General features: G+C 42.1%; 1 protein-coding gene across 5 annotated transcripts in view; it reads left to right on the top strand.

Annotated features, from left to right (window-relative positions):
- Positions 1 to 20,749, top strand: part of DCLK1 (doublecortin like kinase 1) — a 537,868-nt gene that overhangs the window by 328,461 nt on the left and 188,658 nt on the right. For 4 of the 5 annotated variants that reach the window (XM_075337323.1, XM_075337324.1, XM_075337325.1 and 1 more), the window contains exon 6: positions 16,984 to 17,078. In XM_075337323.1, coding sequence (XP_075193438.1) covers positions 16,984 to 17,078 — 95 coding nt within the window. Of the gene's footprint in view, positions 1 to 15,375; positions 15,538 to 16,983; positions 17,079 to 20,749 lie in introns of those variants that run through there. The other variant, XM_075337326.1, reaches the window with a different exon arrangement.

Here is a 20,749-nt window from a genome sequence, read left to right on the forward strand (position 1 = left end):
GCTGCAGATTTTTCCGCACGGAAATCCGCATGATTTCCGCTGCGGAAAAATCCGCAGCGTGGGCACAGCATTTCCCAAATGCCATAGAAATGGCTGAGGAGTAGCTGTGCTGCAGATTCCTGAAAAATCCGCTGCATTTCTGCAAGAAATCCGCGGCAAAATCAGCGCATTTTCCGCAGCGTGGGCACATAGCCTTAGTGCTGCTTGATTTGTAGCACTAATAGGCCGTGTGCGCATGTTGCAGATTTGATGCAGAAATTTTCTGCATCAAATACCTTTTGGCATGTGTTTTTGGTGAGATTTTGTGCCATGCGCTTTTCGTAATGAAGTCAGTGGGTGGAAGGGCTAAAAAAGGCAGGGAAAAAAACACACCAACAATGGCTAAAAAAGGCAGGAAAAAAACACACAGACAATGAACATTGGATTATTTTCTGCTCCAAATCTGCAAGGAAAAAAAATAAGCAACATACTCACAGCACTTCAGAATTCTCATTGACTTTGCCGGCATAAAGATAGACATGCAGATTTGTGCCAAAATCTGCATAAAAAATTCACTGTGCGCACACAGTCTTATCCTGTTGCGTTGCACCCTTACTTTACATAGACGAATGCTCTTTATCTGTCACAAGGGAAATGTAGTAACTGGGAACAAGGGCTCCTAAACTGGCCCTCAGGCTAGGGGGCCCTACCTGTTCCTTATCCCAGAGGTACTTCTGAAGGTGAAGAGGTCTGGACCGCCAGCATAGCCCTGACTCCTGATCAGCCGTAGGTCTAATATTCCCTCACCCCCAAACCAAAAGAGGGCTGGGACTAAAGTGGTAAATCCCACACAGAGAGGTAGACTGGGGGAAACACAAACACAAACTAAAAGTGGTATAGACAAAACATGCTCAGGAGGAAATAAAGAAAAGTTAGGAACTAACCAAACAAGAGTATTTCCACAACACCCCAAAATAGCATACAGCCGTTCACCAGAAGTTGGATCACCATGCACAATTACCAGATGTGCAAAAGTTATTATGGGCATGGAGGAGAAGATCCCACCATCTTTTAAAGGGTGATGGCGGCCGTTATAGGTCTCGAGAAACATAAACATAGCAACAAAAAGAGGAAAATATCCTCCAAAAATTAAGTATTACTTATAGCAAGATGGGCTGCAGTGTGTACATCACCCAGGCCAAAAACTAGTACTCTAGCAGGATACAGCTAAACCCCCACTAAAGTGGAAGCGTCACAGGTGCAGGAGGAGCAAATCACACACACACCTCCATGGAATGGAGGAGGGCGATTGCTAGATGATAAAACTGCACACTAGTGGCTTGCATAGAGCGCTGTTCACATATGCAGATAACACAGTTGTGACTGTGTTATCTGCATATGTGAACAGCGCTCTATGCAAGCCACTAGTGTGCAGTTTTATCATCTAGCAATCGCCCCCTTCTATTCCATGGAGGTGTGTGTGTGATTTGCTCCTCCTGCACCTGTGACGCTTCCACTTTAGTGGGGGTTTAGCTGTATCCTGCTAGAGTACTAGTTTTTGGCCAGGGCGATGTACACACTGCAGCCCATCTTGCTGTAAGTAGTAGGTCTCGAGAAACCCATGACCTTAGCAGCAATTCACAGGCCAGCAGAAATTAACTCCTGCTAGACCGATCACTAGTAAGCACACAATAGGTCAACGCCCGGCTCTAAGTAAGCAACTCAAAATCACCAGGTGGACTCTGCAGTGTGAATAGGGTCAGAAGGCGCCATGATGACACCAGGTGAGTTTAGAGCTGAACACCGCGTGACATTACCTAAAATTGCTATTAATAAGATTTTTATAGTCGTGGGTCTCTCAGAAAAGGCTGTATATGTAGAATACAGGGCAACTGAAAATCTAGCACAAAATATATGATCTGTTGGAGAATTCTACATTTAGATCATGGTATGCATGGTAAGGGGGATCATGTAGGACCACGTATTTTATTGAAGACTTAGCACACTCATTAATAAATTGCCACAACATAATCTAGATATGCAGTATTTGATTTCTAATAGTTTATGTGCTGGATAAACACATTTTGTCAGCCCCCTCACCACTTTGAGATAATTTGCTTGCCACTTGACTCACAATTCATATTGCCTGACATTTGGGTGTTGTGGTCAGGATCTGATTGTGTTCTCTAAGCCGTAGACGCTGACCTTTCTGTTTACCAGGGAGCCGGTACGTCCTATGACAGAAGTATTACTCAGTAATTATTTCTAGCATTTCTGTTTCTTCCTAACAATTTCATCATTCTCACTGGAGACCTCATGATAAATCCATTCTTCTCTTATATCAAAGCAGCAGACGGCCACAAATAAACCTTTCAGAACTTTGTTGACTTTTGACAAGTGACTTTTTGACAGTAAAATTTGCTGTTTACTGTGACTCACCAAAACGTACTGTTCTCTCAGTGTGAAAAATAAAACTTACATTCCCTGTGGAAGTATAATGGGAATGATATTGATGAGTGTTTCTTAAAGGGATTGTTCTCTCAGCAGGTTAGGACCTATCCACAGAATCATCGGACACAGACGGAGGAGGTCCCCTGTGCTAGAAAATTATCAGGCCCCTTTGGAAGTCCAATAATGTGTCTGTGACAGAAGCGGTTTACTGCTTTGGAAGTGGAAATGTGCCCCCTTACCCTTTAGGCACCAGTCCATCCACACCTTGGTGGTCCAGAGACCACCATTGACCCATAGAACAATGCTCTGAGATCCCCTCTTAGGGCACGCACAGCACCCTTCTATTCTGTTCAGTCTATTGGACATGCCGGAAATACATCAGCGTTGTATTCTGCAATATTGAGCCATCCTATAGATAAAGTACAGAGCGGTGATGAGCATGTGCAGCCGCTGCACCATTCTGACAGTGCAGATCTGGCCAGAAATCCCAAGTGGGGAGAAATGGGTTTTGTTTTTATGTAATTCCTAATGCTGACCTCAGGTCAGTACGACCAAACTATTTTTTACATTTTAATTGTTAAAAAACTTCAGAACTTTGTATAAAAAAAAGTTTTGGTTTGTGTCGACATTACTTTTTTGTTATTTTTCCCCCAAAGGACCTTTGTCAAATCTTGGGATATTAATGTTTTGTAAAACATCTCTTTTTTTATTTTACTTTTATTTCTTTTAAAGGGAGCCTGTCACCAGGTTTTTCCCTTATGAGCTGCAACCACCACTGAGCTCTTATATACAATGTTCTAAAATGCTATATATAAGACCCCAGGCCGCTCTGTGTAACGTAAAAAACATGTTTATAATACTACCTAGGGGACGGTCTGGTCCGGTAGGTGTTTCTGCTCTCCGGTGCAGCACCTTCTCCATCTTTTCCGATCGCCATCCTCCTGCCCAGCCATGTGTGCATGAGGCATCCTGCGTCATTCACACAGAGACCTCCATTCTGCTCCTGCGCATGCTCATTTTGATCTGCGCTGCTGATGGCAGATTAAAGTACTTCAATGCGCAGGTGCAAGAAAAGGTCAAAGACCACCCACGCTTGCACACTACAGTACGTTGCTCTGCCCTCAGCCGGGCAGATCAAAATGAGCATGCGCAGGAGCACAATGGAAGCCTATCTGTGAATGGCGTAGGATGTGTCATGCACACGCACACAAGGCTGGGACGAAGGACGCCGATCACACAAGGTTGCGGAAGCGTCTGACCGAGAGGAGTGATGCCCATCAGACCGGACGGCTCCCTACGTAAATATTATAAAGGTGTTTTTATGATATACAGAGTGGCTTTGGCGGAGTTTCACCGCTCATCACAGCGCAGCATGTTGCGTGCTCTCTCGTTCGCTGCAAGCAGGAGCAATGTTGGGCTGTGACATATGGTGAAATTCCACCCACAGTCGCTCAGGGAGACTGGGGCCGCCTCGGTGATGTCGGGTCAATTCGAAGTTGACATGACATCACCGGATTTCAGAGGTCACGAAGCCCGAGGTCACGCGATGGGGATCAAAAGATCACAATAGCGCTGCTCACAGGCACTATTGGCAGCACAAGGTATTTGAGAGAAGCCTTGTCTCTGAACATTATATCGATGTGGCTAGTAAACCTAAGTAGTGAACCACCCCTTTAAGACTGTATTTGGTGCAGATATTTCTGCATCAAATCTGCATCTCTTGGGAGAAAAAATGAGCGTTTTTTCCGAAATGTGGCCACGCCTTTCATACAGCTTTGCATGCTTTTTTTATGCATTCTGGGATGGAAAAATGCTGAAAAAATTGACATGCTGCAGATTTATTTCTGCACCAAATCTACAAGGATAAAAAGCAACATGTGCATGAGTATTTGGTGGCAAACATTTCTGCACCATTTCTGCATCTCTTGACAGGAAAAACGTAGCACAAAAGTGCATTTTTTTGCCATGTTTTTGATACGTTTTTGATGCGTTTTTCAATTGGAATCAATGAACACAGGCAAAAACGCTGAAAGAATTGACATGCTGCAGGTTATTTTCTGCACCAAATCTGCATGGTGAAAATACTCAATGTGTGCACTACACTTTTAGTTTCTCATTGACTTTGCTGGCATCAGGATTTGCTTGCAGTTTTATGACAAATCTGCACTCAAAAATGCAACGTGTACACACAGCCTAAGTGTATCCAAGCTCACTTGTGACAAGCTATACACCCGGGTCACTCCTGAACAGGACAGGTTTTCAGCCAGGGTATATAAACAATGTTTCCTTCCATTGGCAGCAAGCAGACCTTTCTTTACATAGTCCTTTTCAGCTGCAGCCTAATCCTGCTTTTTACCCTGGTAATGCTGAAGTAGATTGTCTTTGTGGAATATTTCCAGATATGTTGCAAACTGGTAAAGCTTTGACTTTATAAAATATTTCAATGGTCTTTTATCATAATTATGTAATTTCCTAGTAATGATGCTAATTTCTTACATGGCAGGAGCAGCAGTAATGGTCTGTCTCCCAAGGCAACAAAATAGATAATGGATGTCATTATTTAACCACAATTAGCCGCGCAGTGAGTGATTGGTCACTATAGTGATGTTTGTGGCACTCATCATTTGCTATGTTAGTCTCTTTAAGGATAAAGCCAGACAGCGCAGTTATGACGCAGACATGACGCGGTTAATACACTTAGATCCTGCGGTTGTGACTGCGTAACCCGAGTTTAATAAGGTGGTTTTCATTAATGTGGCACACCGATGATAATGACCCCACAAAACAACACACAGACAAAAAGGGGTCGCTCATAGGCTGCGTTATAATCATCACCTCTACTGCAAATATCCATATCAATATGTAATATCTGATCTACCAAATAGGTTTATTCTAGGAATTCAGTGCATAAAGCCCGTTTCACACGTCAGTGAAAAACACAGGCGTTTTTCACTGGCGTGTAAAACACGCACATGTCCCTGCGTGTGCCGAAAATCACGGCACACGTGGGTTGTCTAAGTGCAATCCGGGCTCCGTTCTCCGTGGCCCGTGATTGCACTTAGAGATTCACTCACCTGCGCCCGCTCCCGCTGTCCATGGTGCTGATCGCTCCCGCGACGCAGCATCCGGCCGGCGGTGACCCCTGCAGGAGCTGCTTCCGGGTTGGCTGTGTCGCGCATAATGAATATGCGCGACAGTAATGAGCCGGCTCAGAAGCAGCAGGGAGAACGGGCTGCAGAGGACATCGCTGGACGCCGGGTGAGTTAAAATGTTTTTTATTTTAAAAGCACGTTTTTTTTCTGGCACGTGTTTCACGGACCACACCACTGCGTGGTCCATGGAACATCAGTGATGCCAGAAAAAAATGGACATGTCTCCGTGCGGCAATCACGCACACGCGGGTACGCCGCACGGAGACACGTGCAGTGAAAAATCACTGACGTGTGAGCAGACCCATTCATTATAATGGGTCTGCGTATGTCAGTGATTCTGGTACGTTTAAAAAAAAGCACAAACGTACCAGAATCACTGACATGTGAAAGGGGCCTTACATGGAGGTCACGACGTTGGGAATTAGTTCTGAGGAAAGAAATGTATTCACTCTCTAAACCCTATTATGTCCTCGAATAACTATTTAAAAATCTTACAGCTACGGCCACATGTGGCGCTCACTAGCCATAATATGGCCATGACCACTGTTCCCTCTAAGCGTTACGCTCTGGAAACTATAGAGTTAAAATGCAATAATAATAATAATAATAATTCTTATTAAGCAATATTTGGTTGGTTGTACCCTTAAGGCCCCATGCGCACGCAGCGTTTTTTCTCGGGATTTTGGGTAGTGATTTTAGTAGTGATGGGAGGATTCGCAGGTACCCAGGATCTAACGGTGTTAAAAAAAAAACCGATTCCTGCCCAAAAATACCCCTGAAAGTCTGACGAAATCCACACAAGGTCGCACAACAAGTAACAGCGAGCAGCCATAGGACATGACCACACACTGTAACTTCAGGCAGAGAATGTCTGAGCCACAGCAATGAGCGGTAACGTCACTGAATGTTAGTTGCGGTGACAGCTGGAGGTTCACACGATCCTTCACCTGTGACCTCAGGTAACTTAACCTCAGGTGACTTCATTAAACTCAGTGACCTAACCTCAGTTCACCTGAGGTCAAGTTACCTGCGGACACTACTAAAAATGCTGGTCAAAAATGCACAAATAATTGTCATGCCACAAATTGCACCCAAAAACGCGTCAAAAAACACAGCCTAAAACAGCATGGCCATAACATTCCTATCTGGTCTTAACCTCAGTGATTAATAGTAATTGAGGCTGCGTCCACATAATGCGTTCGCTGTTGTTTCTTGTGGTTTGGGTGATGAGGGAATTAAAGAGGTTACCGTACCTGGATTTAGATATTTTTTGGTCTATCCATAGCATAGGTCCCATAGCTAGCATCTCCAAAAACATGCTATTTGCAGGTCCGACGGCAGCAAAAAGTAAAGTGTAAGGAGCTCGAACATCACAGCTCTGGACACCAGCTACTGACTGATCTCAAGTACTGTACCTAAACCCCTATTGAAGTGAATGGAAGCTGATTTACAGCACCAGAGAACGGCCACTTCAAAGTGTACATTTCAGATGTAGCAAATAAATAAGTTTTTGATGTTTGATATATCATTACCAGGATCCAATGTAGACATAGATAGTACCTAGTAATATTAGAGAGAGCAGAACAGATACAGAGTGCTGGAATCTTGAATACATGTCTTAATGGGTTCCACTCACTAGCGAAAAATCCCAATAAATAAACTAAGGGAATTACTGTCAGAACTGGTGTAGGAGGGTATAATTATATAATTAAAATTATATTTTAAAATCAATATATATTAATGGGTTAACAGTGGTGGTCTGGGGCAAAAAAAAAATGTATTCAATGAAAAGAAGTCCAGTCTTATAATGGTCAGGGCTGAGCGAGGTCTAAAATGCAAAAGAGAGAGAAGATGGGAGATAGAGAGAGAAAAGGAGAGACACCGGGCGGGGTGTCGAGCATCCGGAATTGAGCACCCTGGTGGAAGCTGGGCCGAGCTTCCAGTTTCATCATAAAATTCTGTCTGTCTCTAGCTGCCACTAAAGTTAGCTCATTGCATAGAGATTTACTCACTTAGGTGAGTTTCCACTGAGCCTAATATTTGGAGGAGAGGAGCTGTGGATTACAACCTTCCCCTAGAAATGTCATTACTCTGGGTTAATGCAGGGAAATGTGCTTTCATATCATGCTTTTTGGTAGATCTCCTCCAAGCAGCTGAAAGCTTGAATGTGCATATTGAACTGTACATTATCTGTTATATAAAAGTAGGGCTGTGTTTGATGATACGGTTTTTAAGTAAAAAGAGAAGTAATTGTACTGCCTACAGCAACATATAACTGATTTTCACACTTTTATTCCCATTCTTCTATTCTTCACTCTTCAATAGAAACATGAGAAACCGATTTCTTGCTTTTTTAAGCTAATTTCTACAAATGATCACCAATATCATTCAGATATTCCCCTCCCGCCATGAATATACATTATCCTGTTCTTACGATTGAGCCCTTCCACTCACATGGGGACGAAGAAACCATGGGAAATGTCAATCACAGGTCTCTATACAGACTAGGGGTCCCCTAAATCTGACCCTGGTTTGTCCCTGGCTGACTGCGGGTGTTGGCACTCTAAAGTTATGCACTGGCACCCCAACTCAACGTTGGCTGACCCTGAGTGTCCTTAACGGCGCCCTAAACTATAAACCAAGTGTAACACAAAACACTAATAAACATAATAGAAGTGCACAGAGGCAGAGGGTGAGACACAGGGCTAAAGATGTGTTCACACAGGTATACAGAGAAGACATAAGAAACTGAAAGAAACCTAAAAATTAAGTGGAACTCCTCCAAATCCCAAATGAACCAGAATGGGAAAATCGTGGAAAGGGAAACACAAACTACAGGGAAAAGCAAAAGCGATAACTCAACAAGAATATCTTAAACATAGGAGCTGGGACTCCACACATCCATCAACCTTTGAATATAGCCAGCACTGAGGCATGTACAGTATATGGTGAGTATAAATAGACCCTCCCAAGATGTGATAGGGCAAACAAAACAAGGAAGTGAGCACACCTGAATAGAAATAAAACAGAAAGGCAAAGACAAACAATAAAACTAACAACAGTTGGACCGATATAAAACATGATGTGGTTCAACGGAGAGGGAAACTGACCACACAACCAGAGGTCACCAGATCGAGCCACGGAGTCGATAATTAAAGTAAGCTACTGAGTTATATTATCTGATATTCCACCATGGCTCATATCTAATCATAGACATTGGTATGTTGAAAATGGTTCTTCCAAAATGTATGACAGCTAAGAACATATTCAAATTGCTGTCCTTAGAAAGCCAAGCAGCAGACCAGGAATAAAAGACAAGGTGGCTTTCTTAATACCACCTCAAAGAAACAAAAGGGGTTCCAACACAGTGTATTACCATGGTAGGGATAGGTATACAGAGAAGCACAAATGAAACAGCGCTCACTTGGAGACGTTGTGTTGCAAAGAGGCACAACTCTGTGAATGGTGGGTGTGAGCAATAGATCAAAGAAGACCTTGCTGCTGCGCCATCTGCTCAACAGCAACCCCGGTTCCAAAAATGCTCCTTCTTTGTATGTGGGTCAGCACCATTGATGTCATTATCCTTTGCTATTTATATGGTTGTATTGGTTTTGATGTATATAACTGAGGAACAAAATCAGATCGATTTTGAAGGGCATTGTCCAGACTAAAGCACAATCTCAAGTTCCTCATAGCTGACAGCGCCTTACACAATCCACCTTCTTTTTTACTTTTGTGGTACTTTTTCAGTACTGCTGGCACTATCACGGGTGGTACTAATATGCCACCATCATATGTCATAAGAAAAAACAACCCTGTCTGTCTTTCGCTCACAAATTGTGGGGCAGTGCTTGCAATTTAGCTCTCCTCCAAAAGGAAGAAAACTGTATCTTCACTACCACCTATTAGTTCCTTCTCTATAAAGTCAATGTCCTTTGAAGAACTACTGATTTCCACCAAGTCAGACACACCCAGTATATCATTTTCGGAGGGAGCATTTCCTGATCTGTAGGACTTCCTACACAAGATTTATTTCTGCAATGAGAAGCAGAAATCATAGAGAGCTATGGAGCAGTGGAATGGTCCTTGATGGTCAGCGCGTGGCTAAACAAAGACCATGACAGCAGGACATGCACAGGGACCGAAAGACAAATGGAGTAGGAAACATCAAATGAAATAGAGCCAGTTGTGTGCATTTACATAGGAACTGTAGATGTACTAACAATTCAGTACTTCCAGTAGATGAATGGTTAATGACATAGATTTTTGCAATCAGGAACTTTCAGCAGGCAAATGGTTGATAGCAAATATGTATGCAATCAGGGCATTACAGCAGAAAGATAGTTAAAGAGAATCTGTTAACAGATTTTTGCCACCTAATCTGAGAGCAGCATAACGTAGGGCCAGAGATCCTGATACCAGCGATATGTCACTAAGGCTAGTTTCACACTTGCGTTCAGCGGAGTCCGTCACTATGGAGAATAGCGTAGTCCGTTACGCACTGCTCTATTCTCCATAGACTTGTATGGATGACGCACTGTAACGCAAGTGTCAGCGTTGCATCCGCCGGACGACGCAGCGTCGTTATTTTGACGCTGCGTTGGGTGGAAGGAATGCAGCATGTAACGTTTTTTTGAGCAGCGGAATCCTTTGGATTTCACTGCGCATGCTCTCTCTGGCTCCCTCCACCCGTAACCAGGGTACACATCGGGTAACCAAGGAACCCTGGTTACGTGTGCCGGGAGCCCGACACTTCCCTGCTCGGCTCCGCCCCCTCCCCGCACTCCGTATGTATACACACACACAATCGCACGCACGCACACACACACACACACACACACAATCGCACGCACACATACACACACACACACACACTTTCACACTCACTCACCTGTCCCCCAGCGATGCAGTCCCCGCGGCACTGACGTCCTCAGCCATGGCCCTGCTCGGCTCCACCCACCGCACTCCGCCCTCCGCTCCCGCCCCCCGCACACATTGTCGGCGACCGAACGATCAGCTGATCACCCGGCGGCCGGCTACTGTGACTGATCGGCTGATCACCCGGCGGCCGGCTACTGTGAGTGATCGGCTGATCACCCGGCGGCTGGCCACTGTGAGTGAGCGGCTGATCACCCGGTTGGCGGCTACTGTTAGTGATCAGCTGATCACCTGGCGGCGGACTACTGTTAGCGATCAGCTGATCGTTCACAATAGTCTGCCGACGGTAAAACTGTAAAAAAAAACAAAAAAAACGAATTGCGTTGTTTTGCAGCATCCGTTGCATCCGTTGTGCCACTATATGCAACACATCCGTTGCATCCGTCACACAACGCAATGCAACGGATGCCGTTGAACGCAAGTGTGAAACTAGCCTTACTGGGCTGCTTAGTGTAGTTTTGATAAAATCACTGATTAATCAGCAGTCGATTATCATTAGAAGAATACTTGGTGTCTTGCCCAGGTAGTCCAGGATATTCACGAGCTGTATATAACTGGTAGATCTGCAGAAGAGAAAACATTGATTCAATCAAAATTCTGCTCTCATATGAGGTAGCAAAAATCTGGTAACAGATTCCCTTTAATAGAAGAAACATATTTAATTAGGAATTCAAAAGATAACAGTGATCATGATAATAGTAGATGTGTATCTAGATTTTCTTGTACCTGGAGCAAATTTGGGCAAACCTTACTATACACGGCTTAATCAGTTTGAGTAGTTGTCATGTGATCTTTCATATATGATATACATATTACTAGTCACATGCTGAGTAGCTTGTCTTTCTGATTCTCTAAACGTTCAGTGAAAAATACTTGAAATACTTGTCTTGCTTCATTGAGAGAAGCAGGATGAGAAGCTAGTTGACATGTGCCCATACAGGTACCGTATTTTCCGGCGTATAGGATGCCCCCCAACTTTTTCAGTTAAAATATAGAGTTTGGGATATACCGTATATACTAGAGTATAAGCTGAGGACCCTATTTTACCACAAAAAACTGGGAAACCTTATTGACTCGAATATAAGCCTAGGGTGGGAAATGCAGCAGCTACTGGAAAATTTAAAAAAATAAAAATAGATCCCAATAAAATGTATGTACCCCATCCTTGTCCCCCCTTGTAGTAATGTGCCCATCCTTGTGCCCCTTCCTTGAGCCCTCTAGTAATGTGCCTATTGTTTAGTAATATCACCTTCAGTAATGTGCCCATTTTTTTTAGTAATATCCCCTATACTAATGTGCCCATTGTTTAGTAATATCCCCTGCAGTAATGTGCCCATTCTTTAGTAATTCCCTCCTACTGGTGCTTATTTGTCCCTTATTATGCTGTTGTTTACACACAATAAAAATTATTCTCACCTGTCCTCTGTTACTGCGGTGTCTTCAGCTGCTTTTTGCAGACCACAGACACATGACCTCTTGGTGCTCTTATCCGGTGCACGGGGCCGCCGCTGCATGCTGCCATCATGGCTTTACTGCACTTGAATGCTTTACAGCGGCGGTGCCGCAAAGCATTGGACTGCTGTATAGCGCTGACAGTGGCAGCTCATCAAGCAGTGGACCGCAGGCAAATAGACCTCTCCATGATCGTGTCCAATATTCTGGGCCACCGCTGCTGTCAGTGCTTTACTGCAGTTGAGTGCATTGCACCGCCATTGTAGAGCATTCAACTGCATTAAAGCCATGATGGCAGACAGCAGCCCCATGCACCAGACGTGAGCACGGAGGGGTCTAAGTGCCTGAGAGGCATAGAAGTAGGTAATAGGATACAAGGGCGAGCCAGAGGAATGCGCTATCGCTCTGATAGTTTTGGAGAGAGGGAGGACTAATTATAGGCCCTATAAGACGACACCCGGCATATAAAATGACCAGAAAATACGGTACATCTGAATAAATTAGAATATCATCAAAAAGTTATTTTAATTCAGTAATTCAATAAAAAAAGGAAAATGCATATATTATATAGAGTCATTACACACAGAGTGATCTATTTCAAGTGTTTATTTCTGTTAATGTTGATGATAATGGCTTAAGGCTAATGAAAACCGAAAAATGATTATCTCAGAAAATTAGAATAATTGCCACAAAATACCTGCAAAAGCTTCCTAAGCGTTTAAAATGATCCCTTAGTTTGGTTCAGTAGGCTACACAATCATGGAGAAGACTGCTGACTTGACAGATGGTCAAAAGGCAGTCATTGACACACTCCACAAGGAGAGTAAGCCACAAAAGGTCATTACTAAAGAAGCTGGCTATTCACAAAGTGCTGTATCCAAGCATATTAATGGACAGTTGAGTGGAAGGAAAGAATGTGGTAGGAAAAGGTGCACAAGCAACCGGGATAACCTTAGCCTTGATAGGATTGTTAAGAAAAGACCATTCAAAAATTTGGGGGAGATTCACAAGCAGTGGACTGCTGCTGGAGTCAGTGCTTCAAGAGCCACCACACACAGACGTATCCAGGACATGGGCTACAACTGTCACATTCCTTGTGTCAAGCCGCTCATGACCAATAGACAATGCCAGAAGCGTCTTACCTGGGCCAAGGAGAAAAAGAACTGGACTGTTGCTCAGGGGTGCACAATCCAAGCTGCTTGAGGTCTAGTGTGAAATTTCTACAATCCGTGATGTTTTGGGGAACCATGTCATCTGCTGGTGTAGGTCCACTGTGTTTTATCAAGACCAAAGTCAGCGCAGCCATCTACAAGGACATTTTAGAGCACTTCATGGTTCCCTCTGCTGACAAGCTTTTTGGAGATAGAAATTTTATTTTCCACCACCAGGACTTGGCACCAGTCCACACTGCCAAAAGTACCAATACCTGTTTTAATAACCACAGTATCACTGTGCTTGATTGGCCAGCAAACTCGCCTGACCTAAACCCCATAGAGAATCTATAGGGTATTGTCAAGAGGAAAATTAGAGACACCAGATTGCCCCTAACTCTGCTTCCTGTACAAGATTTGATCCCCACACTGTTCCTTTTTTGGTACATGGCCTCCACAATGCCCTTTCCTATAAAAGTTTGCTTCCACTCCATCCTCCCTTATGAGCTATAATTGCACCTCTGTCCGCTCTTATTAGGTATAACTGCTGCACTGTCTGTCCTTATTATCTATACCATGGGTCCCCAATTCCAGTCCTCAAGGGCCGCCAACAGTGCATGTTTTCAGGATTTCCTTAGTATTGCACATGTGATAATTTAATCACCTGCACAGTTGATGATTCCAACACCCATGCAATGCTAAGGAAATCCTGAAAACATGCACTGTTGGCGGCCCTCGAGGACTAGAGTTGGGGAACCCTGATCTATACCCACCACACTGTCCACCCTAATAAGCAATAAACACCTCACTGGTCACATTGATTAGCTATAACAGTCACACTGTCTGTCCTTTTGTGCTACAATCGTCACACTGTCCACCGTCCCTGATTAAGCTATAACTTATAACTTATGATTGCCACACTATCCCTAAATTAAGTGTATTTCTACTCTGGCTCCTTTGCATACTGGACTCCCTATACAGTACAGTATGTATACTGTGCCCTTTCCCTCATACTTTTCTCCCTCTGTATACAATCGCCTCCATATTGTGCCCTCAAACTGTTTCCCACACTTCCCACTCAGTGCTGTCCCCTCTCCCACACTGCACAGTACAGTAGAGTACAACACAATACAATACTCCTCAGAGTTCTCCCCCTCTTACTATTTCCACCCCCCAATAAAACTCCTCTATGTCTTCAGCTCCATTGGAAAGCTTATTTTCCCACCGTCTTTTACCCCTCTTCAGTACAAAAGTGACGTTAGCAGCGTGATCAGTTGACCTCATTACATTGCTGTACATTGCCTTGTTCTTAGAAGTGTCAGCGGTCAGAGCTGGCACTGTACCTGTTCTGTGAGTTGGCTTTCAGTTTAAAAACTGTCTCAGAAAATGGGGGTCTGCAATTTGCCACCTCCTGGAGACATCTCTGACGGTGGCATTATGGGGCATGATGGCGTTCCCACTACTAGCTGGACCCAAGGCACTTGTACCCTTTCTAATTTTGCCCCTGTGAATAGGCAAACTGTAAACTACTAGGTACAAATAATAATTAGGTACCTTGCTTGCATAGACCATGTGGGCAACACTAATATTAGCTGAGATAAATCTGGTCACAGATAACAGTATCACCAGAGTTGAGAGCATTATAGCACCAGGATTCACAGGACTGGGCTAGGACGTTGTCCCATATTATTGAGTACAAGCCAGGAGTTTGCTGGTGAGATGATTAGACAGCTCAGTGAAGTGGATAATGAGGCCAACTCCGGCAATGCACGTGGTAGCTAGAAGCTTGGCTTCCTGAATACTCAGACACCACATGCAATTTCATTAACTACAGATAACCACTTACATATTTAATAATAGTTTTTTTTTTACTTAGCAAAGGTGTCCATAGTCTTAAATTAAAGACAGATAATAGTCATTGCCAGACAAGAAGTGAGGAACGTCTCCCCATTTTATTGCTGTCTCAGTAGTCATCGTTGGATATTAAAAGTTATTGTCATTCCAATTTCCAGATGAATCAATTGAAACGTTCCCCTTGTTGAGGAGCCCTTTAGTGATTCACATAGTAGCTTATTAAATTACTAGGCTTTGGGGGGTATGGCGAGAGGGGGCTGGAGACATTGGTATAGCGGCACTGTTCGGATACCTTTGATGTAGCCCTAACACTGCACCTGCACCTCCCACTGCTGCTTGGAAGACGTCAGGCTTACGCATTATAAGCATCTGCTCCTGAATCCTGCATCTCACTGTATGAGCAGCTCAGGATCTACCAATACTCGCTGCCTCCCCACCACTGCTGCGAGCCTCCGCAACTACAGCAGCATTGGCTTCACATTTACTATTCCACTTCTTTATTTTTTTTTTTATAACCTGTCTTATTACATAAGCCTTACTCATGTTAGAGCTCATAGAAGGTAAGTTCACTGACTAATTTCCTAAACATACAGATTTTAGCAATAATTGAAACCTATTCAGCCACATGATTATTTCAGCTATAATAGCGGATGGTAGAATAATTGTTATTATTATGGGATTATGTGTTAATATAAATATTTCTAGCCCTGCGCCGGGTATAATAAGGTATATTGTGCAGTCACCCTAGTAACAATGGATCTCGGTAATTATAGTTGGTGAACTATACCATTTAGCTATAAAATCACTACATTAAATCATTAGATTGTGCTTCATAGTAATGTAACATTTTTATGTATAAAAGACAATGGGAAAATATGTATGGCATTATATAAACAATGCAATAAGATTTGTAGTTTAATAATAAATTATATAGTAAATAATGTATATATAGAAAACTGCAACATTAATTAAAGATGTAAAACTTTAATGAACCATCAATGTAACTTGCAATGTGACTAGATAGTGACTATATTCATATTATTATTTTACTTTTATAATACCTATGTATAGTGACCATGTTAATCTATTGCTTTGATATATACAGTATATACCGTGTGTGTGTGTATATATTTATATATATATGTATATATATATATATGTGTGTGTGCGCATATATATATATATATATATATATACACTGTGTGTGTGTATATATATACACTTTTTTAATATATCTGCATATATATATGTATATATATATATATATATACATAGCTATATATATACATTTATATGTATATGTGTGTGTGCGTGTGTATATATATATATATATATATATATATATATGTATCTCTCTCTCTCTCTATATATATATATATATATATATATATATATATATATAAATACATATATTTATTTATATATATGTGTGTATATATATATATATATATATATATTTATATATATATGTCTATATATATATATTTATTGATATGTGTATATATATATATATATATATATATATATATATATATATACACACACACACATATGTATAAATATATATATTTATATTTTTTTATATATATAAATATATTTATATATATAAATATATTTTTATATATACATATATGTATATATATATATATATATATATATAAATAAATAAATAAATATATATATATATATAAAATGTAACATGCAGTTTGCAGGTTCTGAAGGATTATACTGTGCTTCATCCGATGCCTACGGGACATAAATCATCCTGCTGCAAGTGTAACGCGACATTGGCCGTGTATGTGGATTGGTATTCTCAGCGTTTCCCTGTTGCTGTGTAGACTGCAATCATCTTCATGAATGAAGTGAAGTACAAATGGCTGGTTTCTTATAGGGAAAGTGCAGTGAAATGACAGTGATATATTACAGGCTGGTGTAGTGCAAACAATGTCACATGAAGATTAAGATCATTTTTTAATTAACTTGCTCTCCTTGTTTTATTCTCTCAGTCAATGGTACCCCAGGGAGCCAGCTTTCTACTCCTCGCTCGGGGAAATCACCAAGCCCATCACCGACCAGCCCAGGAAGTCTGCGGAGACAGAGGGTACAGTGTTTCATTTCTTATCTTTTGTCATTACTGCCAAATTATGTTGTGCACTTTTGCATCGGTTTTTGTTGTCAATGTCGCATGTCAATCAGAAATGTGCTGTGCCATGGTGTGTATGTATATATACAGTATATCACAAAAGTGAGTACACCCCTCACATTTTTGTAAATATTTTATTAGATCTTTTCATGGGACAACACTGAAGATATGACACTGCTACAATGTAAAGTAGTCAGTGTACAGTGTCTATAAAAGTGTAAACTTGGTGTGACCTCTAACTCAATGTCTAAACCTCTGGCCACATAAGTGAGTACATATTTTGCCCAGTTGGCCATTTTTCCTCCCCGGTGTTACAAGGTCTCAGGTGTGAATGGTTTGCAGGTGTGTTATATTTGGTGTTCTCGCTCACACACTCTCTCATACTGGTCACTGGAAGTTCAACATGGCTCCTCATAGTGAAGAATTCTGAGGATCTGAATAAAAGAATTGTTGCTCTACATAAAGATGGCCTAGGCTATAAGAAGATTTGGCACCACCCTGAAACTGAGCTGCAGCACGGTGGTCAAGACGATACAGCAATTGAACAAGACAGGTTCCACTCAGAAGAGGCCTCGCCATGGTCGACCAAGGAAGTTGAGAGCATGTGCTCAGCGTCATATCCAGAAGTTGTCTTTTCAAAACAGAATTATGATTGCTGCCAACATTGCTGCAGATGTTAAAGGGGTGGAAGGTTCAGCCTGTCAGTGTTCAGACTATACGCTGCACACTGCATAAAATTGGTCTGCATGGCTGTCATTCTAGAAGGAAGCCTCTTCTAAAGATGATGTACAGGAAAGCCTGCAAACAGTTTAGTGAAGACAAGCAGACTAAGGACATGGATTATTGAACTATGTCCTGTGGTCTGATGAGACCAAGATAAACTTACCGTATTTGGTTCAGATGGTGTCAAGCGTGTGTGGTGGCAACTAGGTGAGGAGTACAATGACAAGTGTTTCCTGTCTACAGTCAAGCATGGTGGTAGGATTGTCATGGTTTGGGGCTGCATGAGTGCTGCCGGCGGTGTGAAGAGCTTTGATGTGTACTTTGATATAGTGAAGCATTCAAAACATATTCCAACATGATAAAGTCATGAGTGTGTCCCGGTCTGGGGAGACCGCTGGTGAGTCTGGGACCAGAAGGTCACAACAATTTATTGTTCATAGTCTACAATAGGTATTTGAATGTATCTGCTTTCTTGTAGTGCTGCAGATATTAATGACTCTTTCCTATCTAGCTGTTATTTGTGGTCTTAATCTTGGGTATAGCTCTTTTGTGACCATTTCCCTTCGCTATATAAAGTCATGTGTCTTACCATCTGATTCCAGTTATAGAATCTCCTTCTTATGCTGATTCTTATATTGAAGAAACTTAGAGTGTTTTCTTTTTTTGTGTCTTTTTCCATGTGTCTCCCTTACCTAGTGTTGTATTATTGTAGTGGTGAGACTAGTGCTCTCGCTGACCTTCTTATTAGCCAGGGTAAGTGCAGGGCAAGCGAGGGCCTAGGCACGTAACTGTGATGGGGGAAGGATCCGTATAGGGACTTTAGTGAGTTCAGACCCAGGTGAGTTGCAGAAGGTGTCCCTCTCCCTATTGCCAGGGCCTTTCTTCTACCCCATCCCTGTTGTCACAATTGTGTTGCCCTGCACGCCATTTGTAGGCTCTGGTGTGACAGATAGTGACCCCAAACACACCTCCAAAATGACCACTGGCTTGCTAAAGAAATTGAGGGTAAAGGTGCTGGACTGGTTAAGCATGTCTCTAGACGTAAACCTAATTGCAGATCTGTGGATCATCCTCAAAAGAAGGTGGAGGAGCGCAAGGTCTCTAACATTCACCAGCTCAGTGATGTCATCATGAAGGAGTGAAGAGGATCCAGTAACAACCTGAGAAGCTCTAGCAAACTCCATGCCATGAGTCATGTCAGTGCTTGCAAATAATGATGGCCACACAAAATATTGACGCTTTGGGCACAATTTCACCTTTTTCACTTAGTAGCTTACTCACTTTGTTCCCAGTAGTTTAGACATTAATGGCGGTATGTTGAGGTAACCAAATTGACACTGTTATACGAGACGTACACTGACTACTTTACATTGTATCAAAGTGTCAGATCTTCAGTGCTGTTCCATGAGAAGATATAACAAAATATTTCCAAAAATATGGTGAGGAGTGTGCTCACTCTTGTGACATGCTGTACAGATATATATATATATATATATATATATATATATATATACTGTGTTTATCTATATATATTTTTTTTTTTCAATAGATATTTTTATATATATATATATACATATATATATTTATATACATATACATACAGTATATGCACATATGATAATATAGGCAGCACGTGATGATGCTCTCAGTCCTGTTTGACTCTGAAAGTCTGCATTTCTTAATGACTTGGGTTATACATCTGGGCCTTTCTATAGGAGGTTCGTGTCACTTGCATATTTATCTGTCAGTTTCTCATCCTAGCTGAAGTCTTGGGACATGACTTCTTCTTACTATTTTGGTCTTTTGAGCTTCATGGTTTTGTTAGCTATGTGACCTGCAATGAAAATTGGATTACTCAGTCTCCTTAAAGGGCAAATCCATGGAGATTAGTCATCTGATATTTTATATTTTCAGTGATGAATTTGTAAAGTCTGTGATCCCGGATTCATCAGTCATTTCCTAAAAAAAAAGATTCTAGCTAGAGATGAGCGAACGTGAAGTTCGGTGTTCGAAAAGAACTGAGACTTTTCCAAGAAAAGAAAGTTCAGGTTCGGAGTTCTGGTGCTTTACGACACAAACCACTCGCGTAAGCATCGCTGTGCTCGGGTACGCCCAGTATGAGCCGGTTGCAGTGTTTAAACAGCTCACACTGAGGGTAACAGTGTGATCGAATGTAGTGAGAACCAAAAAAGAAAAAAAAATGGGAAAAAGCCCCACCCTACCTCCCCTGGAACTGTTCTGTTTATGGCTAACTGCATGTGGGTGGAGACCTGAACTGCCAATCACTGACTTCAAATGAAGTCCCATGTCCAAAACTGAACTTAAAAGAAACGGTTAAAAATGCTGGAAGAGATGGTAAGCGCAAATAGGGTCTAATCCTAAAACACGGTCAGCAATGGTGCTGTAAGGGTAGACCCACCAGGTGTGGTTGTGAGAGTCACAACCACTGTAATGGCGTATGTACGGCTACGGCAGAACCCACGTGGAGATGCAGTTCAAATTTGGGATGAAAAGGGTTAATAGACCGCGTTGCCATAGAATGAGGATCCATGTAGAAGAAATTGATCCTCTGTTCTACGGCAGCATGGTCTATTAACCCTTTTCTCTCCAAATTTGAACTGAACTTAAGAAAAGTTCAGTTGGACCAGTAGAGCCCGAACTTCAACAGGTCCGCTCATCTCTAGTTCTATCTTCTTGAGACTCTAGCCATTTTGTTCTTAAAAATCATCAGTGGATGGAGGTTACAGACTTTACTAATGTGATTTTATGACATGTATTTGTGACATATCAGAAGGTCATTTATATGGATTTCCATTTTGAAGGTATTTTTGGGCTTACTCTATTGATGACCGGTGTGGGACTGACACTCAACGCTCCCACCGGTCAACTGTTCTCGGCAGCGGCCG

This window comes from Anomaloglossus baeobatrachus, chromosome 2 (assembly GCF_048569485.1).
Source record: "Anomaloglossus baeobatrachus isolate aAnoBae1 chromosome 2, aAnoBae1.hap1, whole genome shotgun sequence".
Classification (NCBI taxonomy): domain Eukaryota; kingdom Metazoa; phylum Chordata; class Amphibia; order Anura; family Aromobatidae; genus Anomaloglossus; species Anomaloglossus baeobatrachus.